Source organism: Paramisgurnus dabryanus, chromosome 22, assembly GCF_030506205.2.
Source record: "Paramisgurnus dabryanus chromosome 22, PD_genome_1.1, whole genome shotgun sequence".
In the NCBI taxonomy this organism is placed as follows: Eukaryota; Metazoa; Chordata; class Actinopteri; order Cypriniformes; family Cobitidae; genus Paramisgurnus; species Paramisgurnus dabryanus.
The window spans coordinates 30,174,905-30,188,870 of record NC_133358.1 but is presented as its reverse complement, the minus strand read 5'-3'; the positions used below and the strand labels follow the sequence as shown (position 1 = coordinate 30,188,870).

General features: G+C 34.8%; 1 protein-coding gene and 3 non-coding genes across 4 annotated transcripts in view; 3 read left to right on the top strand and 1 right to left on the bottom strand.

The window, feature by feature from the left end:
- Positions 1-4,485, bottom strand: part of mybpc2b (myosin binding protein Cb) — a 29,759-nt gene extending 25,274 nt beyond the window's left edge. The window contains exon 1 of the mRNA XM_065258826.1: positions 4,375-4,485. Within this exon, the coding sequence (XP_065114898.1) occupies positions 4,375-4,393 (19 nt within the window). The 5' untranslated portion in view covers positions 4,394-4,485. The remainder of the gene's footprint in view (positions 1-4,374) is intronic.
- Positions 4,486-8,304: 3,819 nt separating this feature from the next.
- Positions 8,305-8,376, top strand: trnaw-cca (transfer RNA tryptophan (anticodon CCA)). The gene has a single exon. It is a non-coding gene; the product is annotated as a tRNA-Trp (tRNA).
- A 412-nt stretch (positions 8,377-8,788) lies between these two features.
- On the top strand, positions 8,789-8,860 carry trnaw-cca (transfer RNA tryptophan (anticodon CCA)). The gene has a single exon. It is a non-coding gene; the product is annotated as a tRNA-Trp (tRNA).
- Positions 8,861-9,154: 294 nt separating this feature from the next.
- trnaw-cca (transfer RNA tryptophan (anticodon CCA)) lies at positions 9,155-9,226 on the top strand. The gene has a single exon. It is a non-coding gene; the product is annotated as a tRNA-Trp (tRNA).
- Positions 9,227-13,966: the final 4,740 nt, after the last annotated feature.

The following is a 13,966-nucleotide window of genomic DNA, read 5'->3' as shown; positions in this document are numbered from 1 at the left end:
TTCAGTGAGCCCTTTCACCCTAGTTAAGTTTGTGATTAGCGGTATATGATGGTATTTTTAGAGCTCAGCTCTCTCCCCGAGCCCTGTGGCATTACCATATCAGACGACCACATCAGCTGGAGGAAAACCTTATATGACGACTGATGAGTAAATCGAACTGGCAGATCACTGACACACTGATCGCATTTACTGCTGTCAGATGTTGTTCATTGAAATGGTTGGGCGGGGTGGCTGCGTGTGGTTAAAATGAGAAAGGGCAGTAAATCGGTGTGTAGAAGAGCAAGAGGAAATGATCCACCATGGGAAAATATGACATTTGATATACGGTTGCCTGGTAAGCAGAATTTTAAAGACCCCATCTGCAGCGTTCTCAACAGTTGTCTTCTTCACTTTAAACCTATTTGTTTTTGTTTCCCTTGTTACTCGATCCATGTTTAATAAAGAAGTGTAATAAAATATGATATAAGGATCAAGTCACATACTGGACCAAGAAATGAAAGTTGAAAGGGCAGAGGTTCAACCTGGGATATTTATAGAGAAATTGAGGAGCGCTGGAGGGAGCTGAAGACCTACAGACATCTAACAAATATGAAAACTAAAAAGTTCATATGAATATCTTTAGCTTTCTCGGGCCTGATACAGTGTTTATTATAGTCTGGTACATTAAATACAGATAATCTTATGACACAAATAACGTTTGTCTCCATCTATGTAACCCGATTCAGACGTGTGTCCTACTTGTCGTAAATAAGCTGTTGACTTCTCTAATTTTCAAATCAAAGTTGATTTGGCAGACTTGAACTCTTTTAAATTCACCTGTTAAAGATCTGTTTCATTTGACACATTCGTCAGAGACATTATCAGGGCTTTGAGATGAACGGTATCCATGGGTGGAATTGTGCTAAGACCAGGATCTAACCGTAAGACTCACTAACATACCGGTCAATCCTCACTTTAATGTACTCGCATACTGCAGGGGGGATTTGAGTATCACAGACTGAGTCTTTATATTTATAAGAGTAGGGCTGCGTCCGAAAACACCTACTTCAATACTATATAGTAGGCAAAATCCAGTAGGCGAGGGAAGTAGTATTTCCAAAAAATTCATAGTATAACAAAAACAGTACATTGTAAAAAAAATTCTGTAGAAATTACAGTATTACTGGGTATTACTGGCAACAAGCTGCCAGTAACTTACTGTAGATTTTACATTTATGTTATTTACTGACAACAGCTTGTTCAAAGTCAAATGAACATGAAACATTTTCAGTCTTTATCTTCTACAGTAAGTTACTGGCAACCAGCTGCATAATTACAGAACATTTTTTACAGTGTAGGCAAAAAGGTCCTGACTACTTCTGGCAAAATCCTGATATGTTTATTTGATAGACACTTGCTTATCTGTAATCCTTGGGATATGAGTTATCCAACGAAGAAGAAGACAAATGGGCGTTGCTTTATTGAAAAATGCCAAAAAGCGGTAATGCGGCTCTATTCAAATCCAAATATAGACGGTTTCAGCAGTAACAACATAAACAAGCGGCTGTCGTGGTCCGCACGTAACTTCCGGTAAACTCCGCTAAGAATAAATAACAACAAAGTTCTTTAAACAGAGTTTATTTATATAACAAGCAAAAAAACAATACATAGATTACCTAGGAAACCAAGACATTTGTTATTTTGACGAGGCATTTGTTCAAGAGATCAGTTTAGCAACTAGTCAGACCATTAAAAAAACAAAACCGGAAGTAAAGTTCAGATCCAGACGTGTATCGCGTCAGCGCACGTGCGTCCGATGAAACCGTCATATATATATTAAACAGCTGTTTCTTTTGCCAATGCTAAACATCATTCTAGTTAACGACCAACTTATGACAACGTACTGATGTGATGTATCAAGATGAAAGGTTCAAATTAATTCATACTATCCATATTCTTACTGTATAATACCTATTGTTTTAACAGTCAATGAGTAGGTACGTCAACTAATTTGGTATGTACTATCACAATATGTGATTTCAGACGCAGCCTAGGACAGATTAAAATATATTTCACAACAATATACTGCACACATTGTATTATTCTGTGACTGCACAGACTGTAAATTGTTATGCACATCCCCAGTTTTGTTAAAGAGATACTTAAATTTACATTTATATTTTTGCAATTAGCAAACACTTTTATATGCTAATCATTTTAAATTAAAATGACGCCATGTTATCGTTTAATAAGGGGGTCCACGGCACTCCAGTGGGTTAATAAATGTCTTTGTACTGTAGTGACATGCAAAAACGATATGCAAAACAAATGAGATTCGATGTTTTGTCATATTTGAATTGACCGCAGATACACATGAATACACAACCAATCGATCTTTCACAAATGTATCGTTTCACTTCAGAAGAAATTTTAAGTTTAATTTTAAGTTTAAGTACCAACTGGAGTCATTTGTGTTATTCAATGATTGATGTATGTGCATGACAAAATGTATATAAAATTATTAGTCAGTGTTTAATCAACGTCATAAATCTGGGATGGCATGAGGTTGAGTAAATTATGAGAGAATGTTTATATTTGGATTACCCATTCCTTTAGATGGTGTGTACACGGAGGACACAAAATTTTGGGCGCTTGCCGGCATTTCTTCAGCTAAGCGTACTTCTGTTTTGTTTATCAGTCATTGTACGATGCATCGGTTGAGTGTTGTTTTGTTGGTCCCGCCCCTCTGCCACTTTGATTGGATGGCTGAGTAAAAAGTGACATTGATGAGCCTAGCGCTTTATGCTGAAAAAAACACAGAGCGTTGTAGTGCTCAGTTGCTAACATTTTTTTTTTTTATCGTGACACACGATATTACGCACAGCTCTTTTGTAGGAAATTCTTATCAATCTAAAATCCCTGTGAGTTTGAGTTGTTTATAACATACATTTGAAAAGCAACACTTGTCAAACATAATCATTATAAATGTGCTTTATTATCATGAAAATACCTGAAAAAGTTGCTCATAGGCATTTCCTGGAGCTGCATGTGTAAATCTGCGCGCATATTGAGTTTCTGCACGAAAGCGCCCTCTAGATTTTGGATGTAGCGGCATTTCACCATCATTTATTGAGAAGCATAGCAAGCAGAATCGCACGGTTTATTTTTACACCCCTAGTGCGCACAATTAGCGATAGACTGATAATTATTGCAGTTGCTGGTATGTATATATCGGTCAATATTTGCAAAAAAAATTTTCATCCGTGTATCGGATGATACATTTTCTGTCCTTTTTTTCCAATGCAGTAAAATGACCAATCATTATTCACTTTTAATTTCATGTTGTGTTACACAACAACTCAGCAGGTAGCAAAGTCCTGTTCAAACAGTACCGTGATGTGTTATCCGCAGTACGTCTTAAATATTTTTCAAGTACTTAAAAAGTGTATATTTATCAATTTTATGCATAACAAATGTTTATTTAGTTTCAACAATTGTCTCATTTACTGTTATTCCATTTATGTTATATTTGAATCATATCGCCCACAATGCTTTCTCAAATTGCCCCCCCCCCCCAAAATCTCATATCGCTCGCTCACAAGGGTCCGCCACCTCAATGTGAAGTCTTTTTCAGAGCCCTCACTGAAGCAGACCCTACAGTGAGCTACTTTATGACCACCTACGTCACCAAATGGTGATTCAGTCAGTGTCCCTTTATGGACAGGGCTGAAATAGTTGCCATGTGGCCCCTGCTTGCAACTGTGTTTTTAAACTCTGTGCACTAACACATCTGTTCCTAACACTCTGACTTTACTCATTTACAATCACTTTGATTCTCTTAACATCCATCTCATATTTATCTCAGATGTTTCCGTCTGCACTTCTTAGTGTAGATAACATCACAGAATACTAGGAAAGATTCTTGGAAGGATTTAAAACATTTCAACTAGAGAACAATATGTGCAAAGATTTGTATAAACCATTGATATATATTCAGGCTTTCTTTTTACTAAATTAAATGTATAATATTTTTTCAAATACTGAATACATTTGTATCAAATACTGCATAAATGTTTCACAGCTCAGCAGGTTTCTTGTGACTACATTTTAAGATCATATTAATGATTCTGACATTTGACCAATGAATAAATGAGTAACACAAAGAAAGATAATAATACAAAACACATCTAAATCTATGCAACAACCAAACAGGAAGCATAAAATCATTTCAAGCATCACCCAACATCATTACACGGTAAAAAAATGATAGTATAGATTTATGCAACATTGGTTTTAATTATCACTAATACTCTAATAATGGAAATAATCACAACAAATGAGTAACAAACTAAATATATAAGGAAATAATACAAATATAAAATTTAAGTGTGGTACCTCCTGTGGGCTCAGGCATGTTTGCAGCCTCTCGCACGCCGTTCTTCGACTGACAGCTCGTGTCACTTTTTTTCCTTTTTATTTCACAGGCCCTCCGTCATTTAAAGCTTTCAGAGAACTCATGTTACCTTCCAAGCAAGGAGGGAGTGAAGGAGGGAGTCCTGCTGAGAGGGGGACACTCGAAACCTCGCTTGGATCCTTGAGGTCCAACAAAGAGATGGAGAGAGTGAGATAAGAGACACGAGCGTCTGACAGACGTGTTAAGGTGTTATATTCGAGAAAGTTTTACAGCACCTAAACAAAATACCATGATTCCTTTCCATCAACACTTCTCTGCAAGATACAAATGCAGAAGATACAACTACATTAAGCTGGACAGCCTCTGCACACTTGATTTCATCTTCTGCAGTGATTTTGTTTCTGAAAAGTGCTTACAGATTTTAGTTATCTTAATACAGATATGGACAGGAGTCAGAAATTAGGAAAGCTTCCTGACAGGTGGATTTGATTGACAGGGGCTAATGGTAGAAAAGGAGGGGTTTAGATTTCCTGTTTGTCTTCCGCTGACAAAACAGGACCTGAGAAAATAAGGCATTTACACAATCGAGCAGGACATCTGATTCCAGGATGGGTGAAGACTATGAAAAAAAAATTGTGAATAAAATTGTGATAAAAGCGAATTGTGTAATGTCTGCACCAACTAAACTGATGATTGCTTACAAACAACCACATTTCATTGTTCTGGCTAACAAGTAATCCCAACCCAAAGAGAATAAATGAACAATTCCCGTGTTGGACACAAACACTTGTTTACCTTATAATCCTAAAGTGATGGTTAACCCAAAAATGTAAATTATTTAAATTATTTACTCATCATCATGTTGTTACAATCCTGTATCAATTACTTTGTTTCGACCAACACAAAGGAAGATATTTGAAATTAAGCAGGAACACCATTGACTTCCATAGTAAGAAAAGTACACTTAAAAAAATAAAAAAAAAAAAAAAAAAAATAAATATATATATATATATATATATATATATATATATATATATATATATATATATATATATATATATATATATATATATATTTAGGCCTAATTAATAAGATGTATATATTAATAAGTATGTATATATCGGTCAATATTTGCACATTTTTTTCATTCGTGCATTCGATGATACATTTTCTGTCCCTTTTTTTCAGATGCAGTAAAATGACCAATCATTATTCACTTTTAATTTCATGTTGTGTTACACAACGACTCAGCAGGTAGCAAAGTCCTGTTCAAACAGTACCGTGATGTGTTATCCACAGTATGTCTTAAATATTTTTCAAGTACTTAAAAAGTGTATATTTATCAATTTTATGCTGTTTATTTAGTTTCAACAATTGTCTCATTTACTGTATTTACTTTTTTTTTTACATGTAATTACATTTTTTTAATTAATAAGATGTATGTATTTTGATTACATGTAAAATTTCCATCCATTTGTATAAAATACTTTAAATCTAAAAAAAAAACTTTATTTGATTGATATTTGTCAGTATGACAGAATTTTCATTTTTAGAAATGAACAGTTGATGGGTACATGACAGGTTTGGCTATACTCTTCATTTGCCTAATCCCATGAGACTTTAATATTCTCATATTTCCAAGCCCATGGTGATTGTATTAATAGTTCTCATCCCATAATATACCTGGGGGGGGATCAGTGCATGCAGGGCTAAGAGCAGAAACAGTTATGGTGGAGAGATATACTGTAGCATCTCAGTTTCATGCATTATCAACCAATGCTTCACTTCCGGTCTCTACATACGTCACACAGCACTCTCTATATAAGAGATGGGTGAAAAGAATGGGTTAAAAAAGAAAAGCTGTTTTCATTTCACTCTGCTACATTTTCTTTTATGGGAAAATCTGCATTGTACATTACTTTTGGCAGATGCTTTTATGCAAAGTGACTTACAGTGCATTCAAGCTATACAGTATATTTTAATGAATGTGGTCTCTATAAATCAAACTCACTCAATTTATATTAACAGCAATGATCCTGTGGACCACTAGATGTCAGTAAAGACCCACTTTTAAAACACTTATGATTTTGTATTGTATGTTTCTATCTGAAACTGTCTTTACATCTCTATTTCTCAATAGCATCGCGTTTGTAAGGATAGACTTTTAAGGTATAGTTCTTCCAAAAATGAAAATTCTGTCATCATTTACTTACCCTCTTCAAACCTATATACTGTTTGCTACCAAATAGTTTTTACGCTACTATGCTAGTCTACTGTACCAGAAAAACAGCCAACAAGGATCACATGACACCTCTTAGCCAATCCTATATCGTCAGTAACTTAAGTGGCAGGTGTTCAGTTTGACGCCATAAAAAGGTGCAACAAAATAACCAATTGCAACACCAGCGCCCAGCAGCAGCCACACGAATCCGCCATTTTGGAATGAAAGCGACTCGGGAGTCAACTAGAAGTAATGGCAATATCAGCTACTTTGTACATTAAAAGATCAAATTCAAACTGAATGATGATAACACAGAATAACATACAATCAGACCAGTGATCATTAATCCCTTTTTACGACTTATTTTATATAAATAAGTCTTCCACTTTTATATAGGCTCATTTTACATACATACATACTGACATAAACTCATCCACACATAATATTTTGGCTTCATATACATACACATATACACACATTAACATCTGAATTGCTCGAAATGGATTAAGTAAATAAAAAACACAGCCACTGTCCAAAAGTGGCAATTATACTGTTACTGTGACAAAAGTGAACTCGGGTCAGTTTTATTATTCAAGTTAATAAAACATGTATCTATTCTATCGCTCTACCATTTTGCCTACTTTTTGTTTAAGTTATAGATAGATTTAATGACAAATTTCAAGTGGAGCTAGAGTGTTAATAATCTGTTTAACCTAAATAAAACTAAAACCACATAATACACTTTTACTTAATAAATCAAGTTAAATATTTTTTTTCTTAAAAACATATTTTTAGAAAAACCTTTGCAATTATTTTGTAAAATGTTTGGGCTAAGATCTTGTTGCTTTTACACAATTTTCACCAGCAGGTGGCGCCATTATAGGTGTTTCGAGCGTTTCAAAACCGTGAATAATTTTTCGAAGCAATTGGTTCAATTGATTCGAAGCTTTTACTCCCATCACTAAATTTAACACGACAGATATTAATGCAAGCTAGCAAACAAATCAAAACATCAACCAAAATACCTTCTGTGAGTTTCTACACTGGATATTTTCACAGGATTCTTCATGAAACTGATTTTGAGTTTGCCGCTGCCTCTGGATGACGTGCAGCAGCAGCACAACACCTCGCGCTCTTGTACTCCACTCGCTCACTGGGCTAGCACGCATGCGCAAAACAGCAAAAACAAACTGAACTCTTTTTTTATTAATACCTCATCAAAAACCAAACATGCATTTAATTCAAACATATACAATTTTAAATAATTTTTAAAGGCCACAAAACAAGGAGAAACTTTCTGCATTTGTGTAAATAAAATTTGATCTACAATCAACATTACACAAAAAAATAAAACTTTTTTGTTTTTTATAAAGACACCAAATGTAACAATATTGTAATCAAATTGATGATGATATAATTAATCCCAAACCGCTAGTGCAGCTGTAGAAAAGATGTTCCTGAGGCTCAATATCTTTTTGACAAAAAGTACAGAAATTACTGTCCAAATTAAACAACGGCTCAAACTTTCATTTCTATTTATTAATAAATTATTATCAAAGTGAAATTCTTCTGATAGTTTGACAGTTGATAGTTTTAGGGGTGCTAAGATGACATGAGCTTATTATATGCAAACTCCTAATCCTGTGAGAGAGCACGGTTACACTGGTGTGTGACAAGCCTATAACCACGGGACCTCGTGGCGCAACGGTAGCGCGTCTGACTCCAGATCAGAAGGTTGCGTGTTCAAATCACGTCGGGGTCAATCCTTTACTCTTTGATTTCTGCATTAATGCAACTATTATTAACTAGACACAATATAGTCTAGCCCAAGAAGATATTAAAATGATTCACTCCATACGTAAGTGCATTTTCCAAATTTCTTAGGGAATGTATGCAGGATTCTTAATAAAAAAATGTAATGGGATTTGAAACAAATAAACAAGAATGTCTGGCTCTTAGTAGTTTTTCCCAGGCAGCAATTTATATGAATTATTTGTGAATCAGTTTTTATTGTTAGTGTATATAAAATAATTTTGAGCAGGTCACGTCAGCAGAGGGCGCTACAGCTCAAACAGCAAAAATACTATGACACACATAAAAGTGCTCATAACACATTTATATGACCGGAACATCGCAAAACAATTTTCCAAAACTTGAAATATAAAACACAGAACGGCCTCGTGGCGCAACGGTAGCGCGTCTGACTCCAGATCAGAAGGTTGCGTGTTCAAATCACGTCGGGGTCAACTCTTTGACTTCTGCATTAATGCACCTATTATGAAATTGACAAAATATAAGAGATCACAAGAAGACATAAAATAATTCACTCCATACGTAAGTGCCATTTTTCTTGATAATTTTCTTAGGGAATGTATGCAGGATTCTTAATAATTATATATATATATGTCATAATAGCAGGTCACGTCAGCAGAGGGCGCTACAGCTCAAACAACAAAAATACTTTGACACGCATACAAATACTTTCGACACATTTATATGAACGGAACACGACAACACAATTTTGTAAACAAACATAAAACGACCTCGTGGCGCAACGGTAGCGCGTCTGACTCCAGATCAGAAGGTTGCGTGTTCAAATCACGTCGGGGTCAAAGGTTTTCTCATTTATAGTTTAAACAGATGTTTTACAAGACTGTGTGTTTGTTCAACAACTGTACAGAAGAACAGAGGAAATGTTTAAGGAAAGACATCATTAGTGAGTATAAAGCAAACAAACTTAAATTCAAACAAATTGTGTGGTCAGTTTATGGTCACTTGATCCTGTCAACACAAAGATACTGTTTTAATCTATTTATACAGCTACCCAAACGAGGTCTGCGTTTATAAAATAATGTTGTGTCATCGAAATAGAAACGGACACATTAAAAATATAACTACGAAAATTTAGTTTTTATTTTATTTACAGGTGTACTCTATCGTGTGCAGCAATAATGCAAATCAACCACTAGGGGTCAGCACTCGGCAGTCAGACGTAGTTAATCATCAGATCTCCACCAATAAAAAGACAAATCTAATACAAAAAATACATATGCACATATGTTATACATGTATATGTTTATTTTTTGCTTTTCAAACATAAAAATGTGTCACATACTTGATTATTTATTTTTTATTGTTTTTTTCTATAAATTCAGGTAGGTTGCGGGAATTTTGACAGTCGACTCAATAAAAAGTCATTAATAACTTACCTGACATTTAAAGTTCATCGATTTTAAAAAGTTTTAAATTCACCTTTAAATCAGAAGGTACATGCACACTTTTTTTAGACAAAATGTGATTATCAACACTTTTTTTCATTGTAAAACTAAAAAGTTTTTTGAAATGCATGAGTGGCATAACATAAGTTGGAATAATGAAGAAAATGCAGCCAATAGGAACCCGGAATAGATGTGAACTCCTTTAAAACTGTTTAAAAAGGGAAAAACCTCAAGAAACTATACACTGAAGATACTGAAGTATAAATAATTAAATAGTTTTCATTTATTTATTTAGTCACAACCTACGCTAATTCCTTCTGCAATAAATGTGTGTTTTTTCATAGTTTTTATTAGATACATAAATTGTATTTATAAGAGTGACGTTAAACTGTTCGGTCATAAACAGGGTACTGCATGTGCATTTTGCAGGGAGGATTCCCTTCCCCGGTCTTTAAATGCCAGCCTTTGCTGAATTATTTTTATCCCTCGGGCCCCACTGTGATCTAAATCCAAGTCCGGCTTTTCAAAACGTCACCATGAAGCACCAGTATTGCTCAGCGGGAAGACTACAGCAATAGCCAAGTGAAAGAAATAGCCTAGTTAAAGCAGCATATCATTTTTCAACATGTCTATTAAAGTTTATAAATCAGTGTTTAGCACACATGGCCGAGTGGATCTATGATACTGAAAGAGAGGTTTAATTCCGACACGTTAACGTTTTGGCATTTGTATGATCGCAAGAGGGTGAAAATATTGTGCAACTTGATGAATTATTTAAGGCTTATTTACACTGATAATTATGAGAGAAGCAGCAACAAACTCTGATGTTGACTTGATCACAAACTGTTCCAATGAAGATGAGGTAAGAGTCCCTGATAATTCAAACGCATGTTGGCAAGTACAACAGTGCTGTCGATTGCACCGAGTTATCTTTTAAAGGAACAAAAACAAAATCATTCTTATTAGTGTTCATTTAAACAGTTTGTGTGGATGACACTCATTGTAAAATATAAAGGCACACTGTAAACCTGAAAAGTACAATGAGTGAACTGTGCAAACCTCTGAAAAAAGTTTATTTAACTTAAATGTTTTATGTGTGTTCAACGAATTCACTGCTTTAAGTTCCGCAAACAAAAATAAAATGAGTAAAAGGCTTGGCTAACTCAAAAATGTTATTTATAACTTCTAAACAGAGTTATTTCAATACCACAGCCTCATTTTAACAAAAACTGCAAACTTTTGGTGGTTGTGATGAGTTTTATGCTTTGTTGACAAAAATGGCTTTTGGATGTGTTCCACTAAACTGTTTTCATGGGTTATTCACACATCTGCAACAGATTGGATTTGACTCGCGTATATACGCTATTCTTAGTTTTATGAGTCACATTGTTGGTTTCAGTGACTTGTAAACAAAAAAATAAATGGTAAACACCACTTATGGGGAAAACAGTCATTTTAAGGACAGTGCATTCTAAAAATGTCTGGGTTATGTTTGACCCCTTATGGGTAAATATTGGGCAGAACACATGTTGGGTTAAAAATTGACCCAATGCTGGGTTGTTTTAACTCAACTGCAGGGTTATTATCCCCCATGGTTGCCTAACAACAACCCAACATTGGGTCATTTTAACCCAGGATGCAGAAATGTAAAGTAGGGGAGAGCAGGGGCGAAAGTACTATTTTTCAGAAAAAAATTATTTTTTAAAGATATGTTTTAGACAGAGATATATTTTTGCTGTGGTCAATAACTCACAAGTGTGGTCTATCAATACCAGGTGGAAATTTGTAAAAATGTAAAACGACTTCAGTATAATTTCACTTTAAACATAAGCAGAGAATGCAGAGATGAAGACGAAAGTAACAAAACAAAACAAGAGAGATTTTTGTGTTACACATATTTTTATTAAATATACATGACTATGACCTTGTTAATATGTAACTGCAAAAATATTTTGTAATTTATCTTTGTAAAAAATAATGAAATTACATTTTCATTTTTAATTGCAATTTTATCAAATATTTTGAAAGCAACCAACAGTAAAAACTTAAATTGTTGAGAATAAAACATGTTTTCAACAGTTTGAACACTATAAAAATTAAATCAAATTAGAATAATATAAATTTTCAACATATATAACAGCATTACTAGTGGGACAAAAGTAACAAGTGTTACTTTCAACCCGACAGGATCTCCACATTTAAACCCGATTTACTTTTATTTTGGAAAAACTCAGAGAAGTCAAACTTCAGGATGTGTTACAGCACTAAATAACCTGTAGATTGATCAATACTAAAACACATGAAACCAGAAACACAACGCGTTATAAGAAAAAATATGACAGCTTTAGGAATTTACTTTTCATGGTTGAAAACACCTTTCTGGATCTACACACGGAAACCGGTGAGTAAATAATGCGATATTTGTCAGGTCTCCCCTACTTGAGTAATTATACTTGATTACTGTACTTAAGTATTATTTTGGGGGATTTTTACTTAACTTGAGTACAATTAAAAATCAATACTTATACTTAATTACGTGTTTAAAAAAAAATACTTTTTACTCCTTACAATTCTATTTACAGTCAAAAAGTTCTTCTTTTTTAGATATTACTTCATTCTATTTCGCTTGCTCTTACCAAACCAATTGAATTGCGCTGATGGCCGGTTTAATCTAAATGTTATTTATTCTGGAACCTTTGGACCATTCTAAGGAATTGGCCAACAGTTCATCTGATGATGAAGATTTTTTCGCTTTGAAAGCGACAATACAGACACCAGACTGTTTCAGACACCAGGGAGTCTCTGCCCACCAGGGCCGTGCACAAGGGGGTGGCCCGGTGACTAGAGCCACTGCCTTTCTGCCTTCATCGGCTGAGGTGCCCTTCTCATGCCCTTCTCAAGTGTCCAACGTTAATCCGACATCAGGATCCAATGTTGATCCGACGTCAGGATCCAACGTTGATCTGAATTAAAACTCAAACGTTTAAAAAGTGGACACAACAATCTGACAACATAAATGTTTTTTTCCAGTATAAGCCTTTGAAAATGTATTATGAAATATTAGCTTAAGGTTTTCTGCAGATATTAAATAATCTTAGTTCACCTTGACATCTGCTCAATATTGGGTATTGACGTTAAAATCCATCGTTGGCCTGATGTCATAATCCAACACTTGCGTGACGTCAAAATCAGACATTGATCTGATGTTAAGACCGATGTTGGCATGATGTCAAGACTCAACTTTGGCCTGATGTCAAAATCCAACACAAGTGGATACATCAATCTGACAACATGTTTTTCCAGTATTAGTTTGTGGATATTCATTATGAAATATTAGCTTACAACCTAAAGGGTTTCTGCAGGTCTAAAATAGTTTTACTCGCGTTCCCTGCTATTTGCAGCCTCTCTATCAAGATGAAGACCTTGTTCACACTGTCAGTCCAAATCTGATTTTAGTGCATATCCGACTGGACAGACTCACTGTCCACATTGTGTAGTAGAGCAGCTAACTTAAAGGGATACTCCACTTTTTTCAAAAATATGCTCATGTTTTGAAAGAAATAAGTTATTGTTTATTTTTCATTTTTACCTGAAGTTCATACAAAAGTGAAATTACAGATTTTTTATTTGATGTCAGCTCTAAAAATATGCTGTTTGCTCTTTGAACTTAAGGGAATTGTGCCTGAAAAGTCCTGGAAAAAACAGATTTTTATTTGATGATTGTGATTAAGAAGATAATGGGAACCCTGAATATGCTTTACTATAAGAAAGCATAGACCGTAAAAAAAGATGGACGACGCCTGTTCGCTCTCTTCCATTGGTGAAAAGTGAAGCCGCCAGTGTCCCGATATGGCGCTGACATCTTGGGTCTTGAGTCTGCACAGTAGCGTTTTCGGGACCAGTCATGCGCAGTTGTGAGCAGAAAGTGAAGCCGCGAAATCAAGAACCCGCCCTCGCTCTCGCAGAATGCGCATATCACACGATATCACAGCTGTCAATCATGACGTGACACCACCGTTTTTATACCATTAAATAACTAACTAAACACAAACCTATTTTAAAAACAAACATTTGAATTTACATCAGCGTGATAAAAACTACAGTAAATGACAGAAACCAGCTTCGGAAAAAAGA